General features: G+C 30.4%; 1 protein-coding gene across 1 annotated transcript; it reads right to left on the bottom strand.

Moving 5' to 3' along the window:
* Positions 1-4,791: 4,791 nt before the first annotated feature.
* LOC100166211 (F-box/WD repeat-containing protein 7-like) lies at positions 4,792-7,956 on the bottom strand. The gene is made up of 6 exons (XM_001946100.5): positions 7,473-7,956; positions 7,194-7,375; positions 6,889-7,114; positions 5,613-5,823; positions 5,444-5,548; positions 4,792-5,376 (listed from the first exon to the last, which is right to left on the bottom strand). The coding sequence occupies exons 1-6, from the start codon at positions 7,857-7,859 to the stop codon at positions 5,195-5,197; spliced, it is 1,293 nt and encodes a 430-aa protein (XP_001946135.2). The 5' UTR covers positions 7,860-7,956; the 3' UTR covers positions 4,792-5,194.
* Positions 7,957-19,399: the final 11,443 nt, after the last annotated feature.

Below are 19,399 nucleotides of genomic sequence, written 5' to 3'. Positions count from 1 at the left end.
AAGCATTAAGATCAAATTTGACAAAATTATCAAATTTTAATTTGAAAAATTATTTGTAGTTAAAAGTTATAAAATGTTCAATTTTGTATCTAAGAATTGAAAATTTAAAACAAGATTTCACGTAAGTAATTAATTCTGTTACCAAAAAATCTAAAAAATACATTTACGCAGTTTATTTTTATAGTCATTTTAAGTACAAATTTGGACGAAATTACATATTAAAAACCTAGGATAACTATTTTAGTTATTTTGTTGTGATTGTATAATATTATTCGTGGGTACTTGAAACTTCTAAAGTATACTATTATATATCTATGATAGTACCACGGTTTTTTGTTGATGTATAACGCGTTATAAGTACCTAATAAATATTATGATATGATTAATTTGGAATTTATTATAGGTACCTAATATAATATTATGTCTTATACCTAGACTAACATACCGTCTCCGCTCAGAATCGTTTTTCTTATACAATGATATTATATCATTGAATTCAAATTTAATACCATCCATTATACAGTGACCCACTTGTAACCTACTGTACAGCAGAGCGAAATCCACTTACCCACCTTTTTTCGTTTTAATTTTCAACTTTTAGGATGGTTCTGGTAGGATAGTGAATCTAGTTGGTACTAGAGGTCAAAAGCAAAATATTCGTAGTTCCTTTTTTCAGTAATTGGAAAATAAAAAAAAAATGATAGAATTCTTCGAGCCCTCTACATCGGTAACAATATTCTTATTTCCAACTTTTTAAATCACCCCAAATAATCCTAACCGTGATGTTTATAAATTTATTTTGCCTGCTAGTACATAATCCTTCACGTGAACTCCTATATCATTCTCTTATCATATCCTCCACCTTCTGTACTTTTTAACTAGTTTTTGTCTCACAATTTTACGTAATTCTTGTAAATTATAGTAAGTTAGATATATTATCATGGTTCCGATTTAGCCTATAATTTAACCATTATTTCTAACGTTTGTACATATTATTCTACCTAACGCGCACAGTTGAAAATCACCGAATGTGGGAGGATGGTTTGTATTTTACGAGTAACTGCAATACAGCATTAGTAAAGGTTATAGACTTATAGCAGTGGCTCCTTGACGAAGAATAATATCATGTCATTAAAATTTTTGCAAATTGTATTAATAGTGTTTTTTTGTTACTTTTCTTCAAGTACCTATTGTCATATTACATGCACGTTGTAACTACTTACTATTTTATGTCTATATGAGTGCATACATTCCAGATTAGTAAAATAAATAATTTTGTTTTATTTGATATACGGAAAGTGTATAGGAAAACGGCGCCGAGACCGCATTATTACGTTTTACGATCATTATAATCTGTTATTATAGTTTCTGCCGCGGATCAGTATGACAAACTACGCAGGAAACAATGCATCTAACGGCTACAGGTAGTCCGCGTACTGCTTGGTCTGCTGTGGCACGTCTGCCGTCACTGTTGCGAATGGCCCGGTATTAGTACACGGACGAGTCCTGTAGTGTCGACTCCTGCCGGACACCTGGATGTGGCCGCGGGTGTTCAGCGACCGCATTCGTTAGCGTCGTCGCTGCTGTCGCTCGGCGACAGTGGACGTACCACCAGTAACCGTCGTCTCGGGGGCAGCGCGGGACATTCGTCTTCGGTGTCGGTGTCGGGCGACGGCGGCTGGTAGCTCAATTTGCGCCGCTGGCAGGGCTGCGTCGACGTGGTGGCGCAGGCCGATTCCCGGTTTCGGGTCGGCGAGTCCGACGGTATCTCATACGTTCCACTCGGGGTCGCGGCGCTCCGGTTGTCCTGCTGTCGAGGGCGTCGCTGGAACTCGGCCAGTTTCCGTTTTTCCTCGTCGATCAACCGTTGAAGCCGTTCTCGGTCGTCGCCGGACGGCTGCTCCGGACGCTTCGCGGAGGCGCGTTTCAGTTTCTTGTATTCGCGCATCATCTCGATGATTTTCATTTCCGTTTCCAAGCATTCCACCAGGTGTGACCGCTGCTCGTTCAGCCTTGCCAGTTCCCGTTGCATGTTTTGCCGGAGGCCGTCGTTTTCGTCCTGCAGCGCGGTCTGTATGGTTGCCGCCGCGTCCTGCACCGCAGCCGGGGTATATGGCTCGTTGTCCACGTAAGGTTCGAATGCCAAACACTTGGGCCTAGGCGCCGGAGATGACGGCCGTACTCGTGAAGAATCATGCTGGTCACGGTCCCGGTGCTGTAGCCAGCTACTCATATCCGCTTGGTCGTCGAAGAAATCGGGCTGGTAGCCGCGGTGATTGGCCGTGGACGGTCTCGCGCTGCGTTCCCGGCCGCTCGGGCCTTGCGGCCGACTGCTGCTGGAGCAGGACGACCGCCGTCGGCTGCTTTTCTTCTTCTGCTGCATCAGTCCTTCGTTGATTATCTGATCGACCGGATCGACGTAAGTTTCAGCCGGATTGGCGTTCGGTTCGGGGTGGCACCTCGGCGTGGTGGGACGACGCGGGCAACAAGTGTTCGTGTCCTCGTCCCGGCGACACGGATTTGGACAATCACTGTTGCCGTCCACTTGCCTTTCCGGGGACGCACCGGCCCGGAGACCCGAGTGCGCTCTCCGTGGGTGATGCGACGGATGCCCTGCACAGGTGACGTAATTTTCCCTCAACTCCTCGTGGCATGCGGCACTCATATCGGTGGTTTTTCGTGTATGTCAATGCGACGTGTTTCAAATTTATATTTATAGTTTATTTGTTTGATAAAAATATTGTTAGTGGTTTTAAAATGTGTATACTTACCTACGTTTATATTATGATATATAATTATATAGATACGTCGTCAGGCAAATTATTATAATAACCATCATCAGTTAGCAACACAGAAATGTTACTTGTTCCAGTTTTATTTAAAAAAAAAATTTTCATGGAGTTCAGTTGTTCTTTGGTTTTGAGATATAATAATTGGACTCCTAAATAATACAGTTTTTTAAAAAAAGATTTTATTATCGATTGTATAAGTTAACACTATGTCTATTTAGAGATGACCTACATTTGAAGGAGTTTACCATTCCACTAATTTTTAAGTACTATTATAATTTCGTCAAAATTTAAAATTAAATAGGAAATAACCATAAAAAAATCTGTGTTAATATATTTTACTAGGCATTATAGTATAAAAGTAGGATAAAGCAGAGTTTTTTGAGCGAGCGAAAATTTTTTTTCGACAGTTATGACAAAAAACTAAAAAAGTCTAGATTTTCCTATGCCTATAAATAGCTTTAAAACAGTCAAATTATTTTGAACATTTTATCATAGAATATTCCAATATAAACATTTAGCGAGAATGTCATCAATCTATGGTAGTTTTTTTAGTTTTATAATTGAACATTTTAAACATTTATAACAACAAAATAATTTGCAAATATTCGTGATTTTAACTTTAAAAGCTTATAAAAAAATTGTTCATATGTAACTAAATTTGCTATTTATATTATAGTTGTAAATTAATGTAATACATTTTGAAGTTTTTTGATCGAGCAAAAAATGTTTTATCGAACATTTTCTATGTCTATAAATTACGAAATTCGTTAATATTTGTGGGGATTTGAAACTATTACAAGTACCTGTATATAGGTATTATTTTTTTTTTTTTAAATAGGTAAAAATTTCAAAATATAAAGATTAATTTTAAACTAACGTATAATAGTCTATCATATACTTAATAGTTAAACAAATTAATATTATAATAATAAATTGATAAAAATATACTTATATTATTTATTATTATGATTAATGATATAAGATGATTGTTTCTTACTCAGAATCATTCTATTACCACATTTAACATGGCCTACTCAATGACTAAGTACACTCGACAAATACTGTTTAGCAGAGCGGTTAATGGTTATAAACTTCCCTACATTTTTCAGATGCTTTCAAATTCAATAATTTAAGTTATGTTTTTGAAAAAAAAAAAATTAAAAATAAGAATGGGTTATTAAACTGCATTTGTTCCAAAATAAATATTGGTGTGCAGAAAGTCTATAATGAAATTATTTGGGGTATAACGCTAGCTCTATCATTTAAAAATTGTAATATATACATAATGTATGTTAGTTAAAGGCTATACAAATATACATTATTTTAATTAAAACATTAGATGTTTGTTTTGATTTTTCTTTCCTTGAGCTGAGTTGAGCTATTACAAACGTTTGAAAACATTTCAACAATAGTGTTTTAAATAAACCATTCGACGCTGACAATATTATAATAATGTTTATAACCCAAAGGTGAACAAAGCAAGACAAATGTCCATCTTTTAATTTTTGTAAGACTTATTGGAAGCACAGTACTCAACAAACAATTGAATATAAAATCTCATACATTGTACATATTATATAGACCATTATAATATAGTTATTGATTCCAATAAGGTAATCTGAAATTGTAATAACATACATAATATATAATAATAATATATACCTTTTGATAAAAACATTTTTATTACTCGGAAAAGCAAATCGTACAATTTTACATACATCTATAAAAAAGAGAAAAATAAATAATAATAGAATAACTTAAATTGTTAAAAGGATGTCACACCCGCATGTGTTGTCTCCATCTTACAAATGTACAACATAGCGAAATTTGTTTTGCGCGGGACAACTTTTCTGGTAGCATATTTGTTATAGAACTACCAAATTTTCATAACACGTAAAGAAGAAATTTATCTGTGCAACATTGTGATCTTTTTTTTAATAGCGCTATCCAATATTTTTTTTATAAGCAAATGAAAAAAACAAAAAAAACCAAAATTTTTAGCAGCAAATAATTTTTAATGTATTATGTTATCTAAAATATGGGCACGCTGTTGCATAGAAAATTTTCCACCCTATATGTTCAGAAGTTTTGGAGCCACTACTATAAACAAAGAAAGATAAAAGTTGTCCTGTGCAAAACAGTTTTTGCTATGTTGGGTGTCACATCCTCTTAAATATCAGCTGTAAGTTATAACATAAAATATTTACTTTTCATTACAAAAAATCTTATGTGGATTGTCATTGTTTCAAAAATAATAAATTTAAAATAAAAGAGTTAAACTAAAACTATTTTGTTGGCAATGCATTAATCTTAAGACAGTTAACTAATATCAGTAACAACAATTTGTTTAACCAGACATCAAGTTGAAATGTGATGCACACTACAAAATTTGTTATTTTATGTTACTCATAGTCAGCAGCGTCAAAGTCAAAATCCAATACAAATATTTTGGTTTCTTCGGTGCCACTGCGGCTGCCTACTGCACATACTAACTTTGTTTCATTTGCACGTAATCCCCATACCACTCCACCATCACCAGCATTACTACCACTTTTTAGTGCAATTAGATCTCTAATAAATTCACCTAAAATTTAAATAATTAAGTTCCTTGCATTAATGCATCTTTTACACACTAAAAAATATAATATTACCAGTTTTTACATCCCATAACTTCACAGTCCCATCATCAGAAGAAGTTAACACAAATTTAGTGTTGAATTGTAAACACGTAACTGCAGAACTATGTTTATCAGACCCTGATCATAAAAAATGTCAATAAATAATAAATGATTAAAAAATTAACTAACTATAAATATTTACCTGCCAAAGTGTGTAAGCATTTCCCAGTAAGTATATCCCATATTTTTACTGTAGAATCTCCATTTCCAGACACTAAGATATTATCTCTTAGCTCCATGCTAGAGGTTAAATATTGATGTCCCATTAAAGTGTGCTTACATGTGCCAGTCTCTACATCCCATACTTTTATATTACTATCTAAAGATCCACTTACAATATGATAACTATCAAACTGTAAAAAATTTCATCAAATTATTAAATCAAATTTTATAGTTAAGAGGACGTCACTGTTACACCAACATTTGTTGTCTCCAACTTACAAGTGTGTAACAGAGCAAATTATACACTGAGCAGATCACGTTTAGCTCCACGAGTTAAAAAATTAGAGTGAAACAACCTCTTATAAGATTTAAAGGTAAAATTATCATCTAGGCAATATCATAGGCTTTATATTATATTTTAATTTTTAAGCAAATTATAAGTATTTAAAAATTGTAAATTGTGTGTACATCTTAAAATACTCATTGTTTGCTTTAAAATAAAAAATATAATAAAAAGCCTACTTGTAAGACAGAGACAGCAAATAATGGTGTAACGTCCTCTTAAACATTATTACATAAATATAAGTATATTATTCAGGGTTTCAAAACGTTTTTATAATGTTACGAGTAATGAGATTAAAACGGATAACATGTCGGTGAACAATAACAATTGAAAACGGAAAACGGATAACAAAACAGAAACTATTAACAATTATAATTAAATATGAACAGTGAATAACATAAGATAAAACGATTAAAGATTGAAACAAAACATTGCCAGATAATAAAATAGTTAAAAAAATTAATAACTAACAGTAAAATAATTTATAATATTATAAGGTTATTTTTGTAAAACTGTGATTTAAAATACCAATCAAAATAAAATAATTGTACTTAAAGTAAATATTTTTGTCTGGCCCCTCCCTTTTTTCATTTCTAAATTTGCGCTGGTTGTACCTAACGTAGGTACTGGCTAGTAGAGTAATGTTACACTAATTCAAATAATGTATAAACGTAAAACGCTAAATTTTTCATAGCGTTAAAATTTGTTAAACATGTAAACGCATAAGTTGAATAACATTTAAATTATTTATAACGTTAAACAGTAATTTGATCATAACATTTAATATTCATACTACGGTAAACGGTATTTTTTTTTTTGATTTAAGCTCTGGTATATACTACATAGTATAATATAATTATGCAAAATATATTGTAAGAATGTACTAAATTTAAGTGATTAAAAATATGCTAACTTGTAAACAATATACACTATTAGTGTGACCAGATAATGTATGTAAACAAATTTCACTCTCTGCATCCCATACTTTTACCAGGTGGTCGTAAGCACCACTAACTATTAATCGCCCATCATATTGTACACAACGGACAGGACCATCATGACCAAGAAATATAGACAAGCACTCACCAGTATTAACATTCCATAACCTGAGTGATGCATCTCTTGAACCACTTACAACTCTAAATAAATTAATAAAAAATAAATATAAAATGTTGTTTACAAATTTAATTTCTAAATTAATAAAATATGTCTTCATACTTATTTTCATGTAAATGCAAACAACGAACTGTTGAAGTGTGACCAGACAATGTATGTGTACATTGACCAGTTTCTGCGTTCCAGACTTTCAATGTACGATCAGTGGAACCGCTAATTATTATATTACCAGCCATTTGTGATGACCACACACCACCAGTATGCCCAATCAATGTATACAAACACTAAAAAGTTACCAATGTATTAATTAATAATAGTAAATAATAGTTAGGTACTCAATAAAGTAATTGAAACATAATAACAAACTGCTTTAAAACTTACCTTTCCAGTTAGAACTGACCAAACTTTAAGTGTATTGTCATCAGAACCACTAACAACTAGATCTCCACAAAATTCTAAGCATGTAATTATATAATCTTCATGGCCTTTGAGTATTTTTGGCATTCTTATTGCGTTTACTCTCCAATTCATTTCAATTGCATAAATCTTATCATCAGATAATAAAGACATAACTGAATAATGTAGTTTTAACTTTTTAAGTCTAATTATGCAAAGTACTGTAAAATTTAGACTTAAAACTCCGGACACAAGGGATAGATTCGGACAAAATGAGTAATGACAAAACTTGAGTTTGGAATAACCTGTAAACAGTAAACATATATGTATACAACAGGTTGTTGTATACATATATATGATTATAAACAACATTATAATCGCTTTGATAGTGTAATGAACGAAACGATACGTATCGGAACCACAATCTACCCTATGTCATGATCGGAACGTTCTACAACCGTGCTTATAATAATATGTTCATAATATAATAACCTCAAATTATTATTTTTATTTGTTTGTGACACTACATCGTGGTTTACACATATACCTAAATATTATACTAAAATACAAGACGAGCGGCATGGAAACATATCGCAGTGATGTAAGCAGACTTGACGAAAAAATACAATAATCTTTATATTATATTTTGTCCATCGAAAGAATGCGCCGCGCGCCGACCAAAACTGGTCCCCAATACTCAATACCCTGCAATACGGGAACCGGTTTCGTTAGCAGGGTGATGCGGGGGGTGCGTCCTCTTTCTGGACAGATATATCTTATCGCCCAACACCGCGCTAGTAACAAATGAGTCACTCCGTCACTAAATAACGCACTCTATGTTTCCATGCTTGGTGAACAATCACTTCTTGACTCTTGTCTATTACTTATTAGTTTAAGGTCTATGCACTATGGATTTACATATTGGTGGTTTGTTGAAAAAAACTGGATATTAAGCATTGAATTATAATATTTCCGATTTTTTAGAGGTTTTTTTGAGGGGGGTGTCAATATTTTTAATAATACGTATTTCAAATGTATTTGTTTCACTAGATAATAATTTCAATATTCAAATAATATACCTACAATTCACATATTATTCAATACCACAGCCATCTACACGTAGATAACCATGTTAAATACTAATATTAAGATTGAAAAAATAATAACATTGATGGTGCATTTTGAATCATTTGCCATCATAATTATTAATTATCATAATTTCTAGAAATTTGATAATTTAAAAAATAGTTATAATTTATTTATGATAATAATAACGGGCGGGAGGGGGGGCGTAGTGGCCGAGTGGAATATGGTGTCGGTTTCGACGTGCACCGTCTCTGGTTCGAATCTCGACCACGGGCGGCTTTCTCTCTAGGCAGGCAACGGTCTACAGAGAGAGGCTGCCATTCCCCGACCGGGCATGGCAGAAACCTACAAGTGCCCAATTTGAAATTCTGACAAAACCAAAAGCACACGTCTTTACCTACCTACAGTATCCTCCCCTACAAACAAACAAACAGCAAATGGCCATATGATAGTTGCCGGGCTTAATGATCAATAAAAAAAAAAATAATAATAATAATAACTGGTACAAAATAAGCAATTATAAAATAAATCCTTGTTTTAGAGGTGTTAAAGTGAACCTTTTCACCACTACATTAGGATCAAAGCAATTTATTTTTGAATTGATAGAATAGCTTACCCAGTTAACCGATCTTCACCTGTTGTGAAAATATTATGTTTTGAGACGCCCGCGCCGTAGAGTAGAAAATGTATTTTCTGCTGTTGCCGTAGTAACGGAAAAAGTTGCTAATAATTTCAATAGTTTTCTTGTATTTGGGAAAATCTTTCATCACATTCTAATAAAAACTCTTCTGCATTCTAATATTTTTTTCCAACATCATCTTTTAGCTATATTTCCATGTGGAGAATGTTTCATTAAATATTTATACAATTACTTTCATAAAAAGTTATAGTATATTTGATAAATCTAGTGAATTTACATTAATATGACTTGGGATTACTTGTTGGTTATTATTTATTTATGTTTTATAAAACGTACTGATAATTAATGAACAATGATATATTGATATGGTCTAAAAATGGATTTTTTCAACAATGATTTTATATTATTTAATTCAAATTTAACATATCCATATCAGTGATCCACATGAATCCTAAAGCACAACTGAGCGTTTACTACTAACTATTTCATTTTGTATTTTCATACTTATACCTATAGTATATAATATATTGGTAGGTACCTATATGGCTTTATATATAACAATAATATATAACAAATAATAAAATTTAAAGTGAATAATTTTCAATCCTCTCTCATTAAAATACTAATTTCATCGAAAAAAAAATTTTACTAAAAATATAAATACGCAGCATTAAGAAGGTGCTCTCGTAGTAAGCTAACTTCCTCTACTTCGTTGGTGCTACATACCGTAAAAATCTACCTACCTACCAAAAAAGTTTACAGGTGTTTACCATTTTTACTTACCTACCTACTGATTAATAACAATTATTCAACGATCCGGCAGGGGTATATACCCGGCATTAAGTATAAAAAGAAAAGAACGCGTTAAAATGCACACATATAGGCCAGTGCTTCTCAACCTTTTTTGTTGGCCCCCTAAATTTAATATAAAACCGTCAAGGGTCCCCTTCAATCAGAATCATTAATTATTTTTTCTTAATGATATACTAAATTTACATGCACTATTTCACACAAATAAATGATTAAAATGTAAAGAAAATAAATGTTTTTTAATGTATTTTTGAAACATGCAATCTTATAGTTGTATAAAATTTAAAACATATATAAACAAAAAAGAATTGGTAATAACTATAAAGCTAGAAGTATCTGTTTCTGGAATTCTTATGTTACTAGTTGAAGTAGTAGTATCATTGTGTTATTATATCAAGTATTATTGTTATTATACTTTAATCAGTAATCTAAAAACTCTAATATAAGATAAACTTTCCCGGTGTAATAAATAATGATTAATCATATGGACGGCTATAATATAATGAATACGTTATAATGTTATATTTATATAATAACTAAATAATCAAAAATATTTTAAATTAAATAAATATTTCAAGGCCCCCCAGTCATATAGCCACGGCCCCAGGTTGAGAAGCACTGATATAGGCAATTCAGCACGCAAAACCTAGCTGAGTATAATTACAGGAAGCCACACGATTTACGAAAAAATTTCTTGAGAAAGCATTGCAAATTCGTAGTTAAATAATGAAGTTTGAAAATACCATCACCTAATTTGAAATTTCACGTAGATGTATGCTGTATTTTTAAAATCATTTTGAACAATATTAACAGAGTTATAGCCAATTTAACTAGGAATTATTGTAGCGTATTTACATAATATTTTAATTAAATAGATAATATTCCCCATGGCCCGCATTACAATTCACTATCCAACACTAATGAGTAATGATAACCAACCAATAAACAAAAATAAATAAATAAATAAATACTAATTTATATTATTACTACTATAATCTGCAACCAAGGCAACCATTTATAAATGTATATAAACTTAGGTACTTTATGAAATAGTACTTTTTTTAAAAAAATGATAAAAAAGTTACTTGTTAAACTGATATTTTCCAAAAATAATAAGATATGGACAAAAAGTGAGTGAGATCCCAACAAAAATAATATGCCAAACGCTAAGTATAAAAAAAATCGGCTCTAAAAGTGTGATATAATTTGATATAACTAATTCTGAACTATTGACATCAATTATATTAAAATAGCCTGGTAAGTAATTGAACTTAGGTTGGTGGCTTTACAACACTTGATTGCGTAATACACTGCGACTGCCTATTTCAATGATATAGTAAACTATATCATTATGTAGGTAGGTACTAGGTTATTAATCATTATGCTATAGTATTTTAGATTCCAAGCGGAGCAATGAATGTAGGTATTGGTTATAAAATGTGTGTTTTCTTTTTGTATTTGTGTCTATCATCATCTTTTAGGACAGTAAACTGTAAAAATGCTTGAATTTTCTTCAACAGCACATTTTCTGATAGGAGAGTGAATTTAGTTGGTATTTTTTTTTTTTTTTTGAGGGGGGGGTTAAAAGTAATAAATTCTCAGTAGGTATAGTTAGGTAACCAAAAACAATTAAGGAAAAACGGTTTTCGACAAATTTGATTTTGGTTTTAGTGTAACTCTAAAACAAATGACTTTATAGATACATGAAATTCACTCTATGTTTATATTAGAATTTTCTTAACACCACAAAATTTACCACGTCAAAATATGTTGACTTGTCTTAAGCTGTTAACCGACATTTTAAGTTTCCAATTTTTTTATTTTTTTTTTTTAAATGTCAATAAAATTTTGTTCATAGGGTTAAAAACCTTGAGAATTTAATACAAGGCCCCTCATATATTGTTACAATGGCAGTTGAAAAATATAAAAATACAAAGTCACAAATTTTTTTATAAGTATTTAAAGTTGGAATTTGACAAAATACGTAAAAATCACGAAAATGGACAAATTATTTTGAGTTAGAAATTCATAAAAAACAAAATTTTTCATTTTAAATCCAAGATTTGAAAATTTAATGCAAGATTCCATATCTTTTATCTATTTTTATTATCAAAAAAAAATGTCTACCGGAAAATCAAATTAATATTTTATGTGCGTTTGAAATTTTTGCAACATTGACCCGATTTCACATGTAACGATTTTCTTATTTAGTTGTAATTCAAAAGCAAATTACTGTAGGTACTTTAAAGTTACACCATGTGTTTATATAAATTATATATATCATTTTCTATACTTGATAAAATTTAAAAAATATATTGACTTGTTTTGAGATGTTTACCGGCAATTCGTTGGGTAAATTAGCATGAATATGTAATACAAGGCTCATTCATTATATATAATATTGTTACAATAGTACTTGAAAAATATCAAAAATACATAGGCACAATTTTTTTTATACGCATTTAAAGTTCGGATTTTGACAAAATTTATCAAATTTAAAATCTAAAAATGATTTTGTAGTTAAAAATGTATAAAATGTTCAACTTTTGTAGCTAAGTATTGAAAATTAAATCCATGTAAATAAATTACTGTATTCACAACAATATCATCAAATATACTTAGTAATATCATAGGATGACTGATCGTTTTCGCTCAGAATTGCCTTTCGTACCCAATGATATATTTTATTATTGAATTAAAATTTAACACCATTCATTGTAATTTACAGCGACCTATCGACACAGCAGAGTGACACTCACTTGCCCACCTTTTTAAATTTTTAAGTTGCCAAACTATGCATTCCTATATGTGCTTTCATACAAGCTATTTTAACATAAATTACATCTATACAATAATACCACAACTTTTATAGTTGTTTTTAGATTCTGAGTGGAGCGATAAATGTATTGATTTTACAATAATTTTTTTTTGTGTTTTTGTTCATCATAAGTAGTAAAAATAATGCTTCGATTTTCAACTTTGTAGTACTTACCTTGTTCGATGGGAAGGTGAGTCTAATTGGTGCATTCGGGAGGTTAAAATTGTAGTGTTTGTAAAACTCTATGAATGCAAGTCTGAGATCCTTCCTATCAGTTAGGGGTTCCGCACAAGTTGGCCATCTTTGCACTTTTCTTTCTGCATTATTCATCAGTGGCATAAAAAAAAATCATCCCAAACTGTAATTTCCTCGCCTTTGCTGATGACCCTAAGATTTTCCACAAAATAGAAGACTGTTTTTCGTTGTAGATTAAACTCGATAATCTAGTTATATGGATTTACTCGATAGGCCTCTACTTAAATTTCAAGAAAAGCCAATCACAATGTCCTTTTCTCGCAAAAGAAATGTAATAGTTCAAACTACACCGTTCATGGTATTGTGCTGGCATCTGCTATAAGTAAAAGATGCAGTCCTTCTGACAAGTATTCTAAATTACCACTCACATGTCCAATCGATAATTTTAAAAGCCTCTAAAACATTAGGATACATTAGACGTGTTTCATTCGACTTTAAGCTGTCCTTCTTACTAAAAATGCAGTACTGTTCTCTAGTTTACACTTTTTTAGAGTACGCTTGCGTCCTATGGGTTCTCTACACTAAATCCGACTCCTTAGTCCTTAATCATGGAGTGCAATTAAAGGCATTTAATTTAATTTTTATTCAAAATATACTGAATGTCAAAATTGATTCATCAATCTTGTAGGCCCGAATTAACATTAAAATCCCTTATCGTAAAATAGGTCGTTATGTCACTTTCCACATCCTCACATCTCACTCTTATTATATGAAAAACCAACCATTCCGTTGCCGTATGCTACAAGCCATTTTGGATTCTTACTTTTATCTTTCTTAAAATGTTTATTGTTATATATAATAATATGTTTATTTCCTAAATGTAATATTCTACCTGTTGTAATAAACAATTATGTGTGGCGTTATTGATAGTAAATAAATAAAAATAGTATCATAACCTATTAATAGTCGCGGGACCTTTTCAGATAGGTACTAAAACAAGCCACGTTAACCAAACTTTAATAATTCAACCAGTTATTATACAATGAAATACAATTGGCCTGCTTAAATTTTGGAACCCCTATTATAAAACTCAAATGACGCTAACTACTGACTACTGGTCGCTGAATAAAACGGCTGAACACGAATTGCGTAAAAATCAGGTAAACGAACCTTTTTGAATGATTACGTCCCGGGTATAATAAAGATGTTACTTTATGAATTTAAATTGTAAAAACATAATACCATAATTATATAAATCATGTCATAATCACATATTTATCAAAAAACATTTAAACTGTAAAAACATAATCTCATATAAAGCTGTAAAGTTTGTTTGTTTGAAAACGCTAATCTCAGTAACTACTAGTTCGAATTGAAAAATTATTTTTTTGTTGGATAGTCCATTCATCAAGGAAGGCCATAGACTATATAACATCACGCTAAGACCAATTAATAAAAGTGCTCAAACAGAGATCTTGAGATTTACAATGGAAATATTTGTTTATAAATGGTTGCTATTTGGTAAATCGGGTACAAGCATGCATAAAATCGAATTTTCGCACATTGTCTACCAGAGTGGCTGAGTTGCACTTACTGCAGTGAGTTACATCAAAAAGGAGTTGAACAATCACAATTTTTTTAAGAGTTTTCATTTTTTACGGGTCACGAAGTGCGCAGGATCAGCTATATTATATATAAATTCATGTTTGTGTGCAAATCTCTGGGAAGAAGATATAGGCTAATTTAAAAAGGGTTACATATTTATAAAACAATTTAAATTGTAAAAACATAATATCATATAGGTAGTATAAATCATACGTCTTAATCATATTTTAATAAAAAATTTTCTGTATCTATATTTATTGGCTGATGTGTTAACATGATCTTTAATCATGATTTCATTATTATTTTATTTATTTATTTTATTTTCTATAAATATTATTCTTTCCCTTATTGGTGTTCTGGGTTTATCTAGACTACTTCTTATCAATACTGTAGTATTGGTTTGCATATTTTTTAAAACTTCTAAAAATATGTATATGTTTGGGTGAGGAGAATCAAAAAATTTGTTACATTTCGAATGAAAAGATTTGCAAGCGTTGGTGGTTCTTTGTGAGCTTGAACTTGTTTCTACCCATACCCCGGAGGAAATATTGAATTTTCATTTATGTATATATCTACTAAATAATTAACAAACTCTATAATTTTTTGTTCATCTTTTTAGACAGAGTTAGACTAGTTAGCAGACATTTCTAACGAAAAAAAATCTCCAACTTTGTGTGGTTCTAGGAAAGATAATCCAAACGTCAATGGAAAGTACATGCCTATTTCATTATTTTTGATATAGTCTGAAGCCAAGCCTAGTTTTTGGTATAGTGTCTCGCTTGTAATCCATACTTACTTATCGATTGAGAAGTCCGTATACCTAATCCGTAATATTTTTTATTGAAAATAACTAGTTTTCATATAATAATATTTATTAAATTTATTATTATTATTTTTGCTAAACAATTTAAAAATAAATTTGGAAACTACTGGGAAGCACTGGGTCGAGGGAGGGAGTGTTTCTACGCCACTGATCATGTAAAATAAAAATAAAAATTGAGAATAATAATTATAATAATATATTTTTTTACTGTGAATTATACTGAACCGAAAATCAAATACTTTGAAAAATAAAACAGTTGAGTATTTTAAAAATCCACCAAATGATACGGGTAAAATAATCTATACATTTAACGTAAAACATAAAAATCGGAAAAGGTGATTTATAAGGTAAAAAAATTATTTAATAAAAAATTTGAAAGTATCTATATCTGTACTTAAATACTTGAAAAAAGTATCTTTTACAAAACTGGGGACAGAAATGTTGGGGGCCCCAAATCCGTGGTTGTGTAGACTGCAGCTTACACTGCTTACGTCTTAATCCGGACCTGGGTATGATTTTTCAATTAAGTATAAAACATTCTGTATAACGAGCAGCTTAAGATGTTTAAGTTATATAATGGCAATCAGGGCCTGATTTACCAATTTATGGGCCCAGTACAATTTTAAATTTTGGGCCCCAAAATTGTCCATCTCTATACTTTCTTCAATGCTAAAATAAAATGTACCTATTCATATTGTATATTTTAATTAGTTGCATATAGCATATACGTGAGTAGTTAGATCATAGAATAAAATTGTATTATTTATTATACAAGAACACTTTAGACTTTCAATGCATCTATAATTAATGTTTTTTATGTTGTTATTCAAGTAAGTATACAAATTAAAAAGCAAACGTATTTTCTTTTTTTTTAAATTAGTATTTTTGATTATTATACTTATATATTAAAGTAAAAGTTTTTAAGTTTAATGTTTTAAGTCAAATTTGATTTCAGCTAATCAGCTTTTACAAACATTTCGATTGTGCGCTATATAGTAGATAAACTAGTTCTAAACGTAAATTTATCTAAACTTCCGTGTAATTTTTTTGTTTCTTCATCCCGTCTATCCTTTAATTTTCTATTCATTGCAGTGGTGCAACTAAAATTAAATTTCGGAGGGGGGGGGTACAATGTTACATTACTACACAAAGCTTGTCAAGTTAGTCATTTTTTCAACTAGTTGAAGTTAAGTTACTTTAATAAAAAAACTAACTAAGTTTGATTATAAGTTAGTTTATGAAACTGTCCGAATTTCTAACTTAGTTAGCTAGAAGTAAGTTTGGTGAAAATAGTAACTTAAATTAGAGTAAACGTTAGAAGAGCGTTTTTTTATAGATTAAAAACCTTTTTGTTGAAATGTAAATAATAAGTTATCTAACTTAAACTATTGATTAAAACTGAAAAATTGAATTAGACACATAGTAATTTGATCAAAATGTTCGAAGTAGGTACGTAATAATTTCAATTAATTGGTATATCACTTATCAGTTATTCGAACATAAAAGGTGAAAAAAAATAAAAAATATATATAACAGTACTGTAATACGTATGACAACTTAAAATATTAATTAAAATTAAAATATTCATTTTGGAATGAAAAAAAAAATACTGATAATAACTAGTTATTTTTCTAACGGGTAGATTAGACTATTTTACACATTACATTTAACTAGTTAAGTTACAAAGTTAATATATATCAAAACTAACAAGTCAAGTTAAAAAGTAACTTTTTACAATAGGCGCAAGTCGTAAAAAGTATTGATATTTTGTGAAATTTGGAATGTCATGAAAAATATCTTGTTGCAATAAATAAAGCTACTAAAAATCTGAAACTAAAACCTGATAAAACATTCTCACCATTTTTTGAAATAAACAATATATATTATACAATATTTATCCATAAATTATTATAATTCAATGATTCAATTCAACATATTATATTATATTTTGTATACTATAAATATTTGTTAAAAGCTTATAGTGAGTTAACATTCACCAAAATAATAATAATAATTAATGTGCATATTGACTAGTTAGTATTCATATCATCTTAATCTGTCAACATTCCCCGATTAGGTTGTTTTATTCACCGTTGACTGTTAGAAATACTCAGTCTTAGAATCACACATAGGTAATAACTAATAATACATAACTACATAAGTATATTAGGTACCTACTGGTCGTCTGCACCTCCATAAACATTTAAAATGGCAGCTAAGCATTTTGTAGGTGACCTACTTATATACAGTAGATATGCGTATTTATAATAAAGCAAAAAAACAATGATACTTTTTCTACAAATCGTTGCCTCAGCTTATTTGAGTCGTCTTCCGTCGACTCTTAAAATAATTACACATGATAGTTGTACCTATACTTACTGCATACCTATATTATTTTATTCCAGGTACATAGGAGCTGAACTCTATACAGAGTATATAATTCAGTGTACATGATCATAGGTAACTGATCATAGGCACAAATAGCGTTTAGGATTTTTTTTTTTTTGGGGGGGGGGGTGGGGGGGAGGAGGGCTAAAGCCTTACTTTGATAATATTGAATAAGCTTTAAACAGGGCAACCTTAAAATTTAGGAAATGTTTGGGGGGCTATGGACATTTTTGGGGTGGCTTAGCCCTTAAGCCGCCCCTCCTATTTGCGCCTATTTAACTGATGGATAGGTACTGGCCACTGGGTACAATGGTTACGGGACCGTAGGGTTTCAAGCTACCAGCAACCTTTTTTCGAATTATCGAGGCCCTGGGAGAGAAGCGCGATTTGCATTACAGCTCCACGGGACAGCTATAGGTACCTACAACCTGATCATTTTCTTTTGTTTGTGTTTTATCGGCGTGTAGATATGAATTTTTCCGAGAAGTAAAATTCGACAATCTATATAAATATACCATATACGTAGGTATAATTTAAAATATTTTTCTAATTTAATTTTTAATTTTAGTATTTAAAGTCTAAGTTTGACATTTAGTTCAAATTATGTTGTTTGAAACGTGTAATAAATATTGTTAATTATGATAAAATATCGTAAAACAATTCGTACAATTATTCGTTTTTAATATAGGTAATCTCTGAACTATTATAATATTGGGATTATTTTATTAAAAATTACATTGTATTCTTAAACTTATCATTAGACATTATAATAACCACTGAACTGTATAGAGTTCAGTGATAATAACTAATAAGTGAACCTGTGAACCACTACAATTTATACGCTTATATTATTTTTTTTTGTTACCTACTCAAATGTGTTAGTTTTAAAAAACACATTATATAAGTTTCTGATAATGATAAGTTAATAATGATTAGTAAAAATAAATACATTATATATTATATAATAGTATAATATATAATTACTGTTAACTGTTTATCGTTCTAAAATAAATAAAAATATATATTCGTATTTTGCTTAATTAACGTATATGGGTAGTATTAGGTACAACATATTGAAAGTAGCTGGTAGATCTTTAATTAAATTTATTAATTTGGTTCAAAGTCTATATGGTATGGTTAAGTGGAAATAATGCAATTTATTAAGTATAGTTTTAGAATTTGTATCCTATTATAATATATCATTTTTTATATAATCTATCTATATTCTATAGGTACCTATATATATAAAAATTGTGTGAAATATGTACCTATAGTAATTAATCTATTGAGAACAGCTGGGCCGATGTTGATGACATTTTTTGTAAGTGTTCGAGTGGCTCCCTGGATGGTTTAAAATGTTTAGATTAGCAATTTAACCCGGTAAGTCCAACCCGAGGAAGTGCTCATACAGGAATTATAAGATTTATGTTGGAAATTTTTGTTTATAAATGGTTGCTAATGGTTATAGGATAATAAATAGTATTAATAAGTATTTATTATTTTATTAGTTGGCATTGTCCATTGGTTATCGGGCAGATCAGGTACAA

The sequence above is a fragment of the Acyrthosiphon pisum genome, chromosome A1 (assembly GCF_005508785.2).
Source record: "Acyrthosiphon pisum isolate AL4f chromosome A1, pea_aphid_22Mar2018_4r6ur, whole genome shotgun sequence".
Classification (NCBI taxonomy): domain Eukaryota; kingdom Metazoa; phylum Arthropoda; class Insecta; order Hemiptera; family Aphididae; genus Acyrthosiphon; species Acyrthosiphon pisum.
This window is presented reverse-complemented; position numbering and strand designations above follow the sequence as displayed.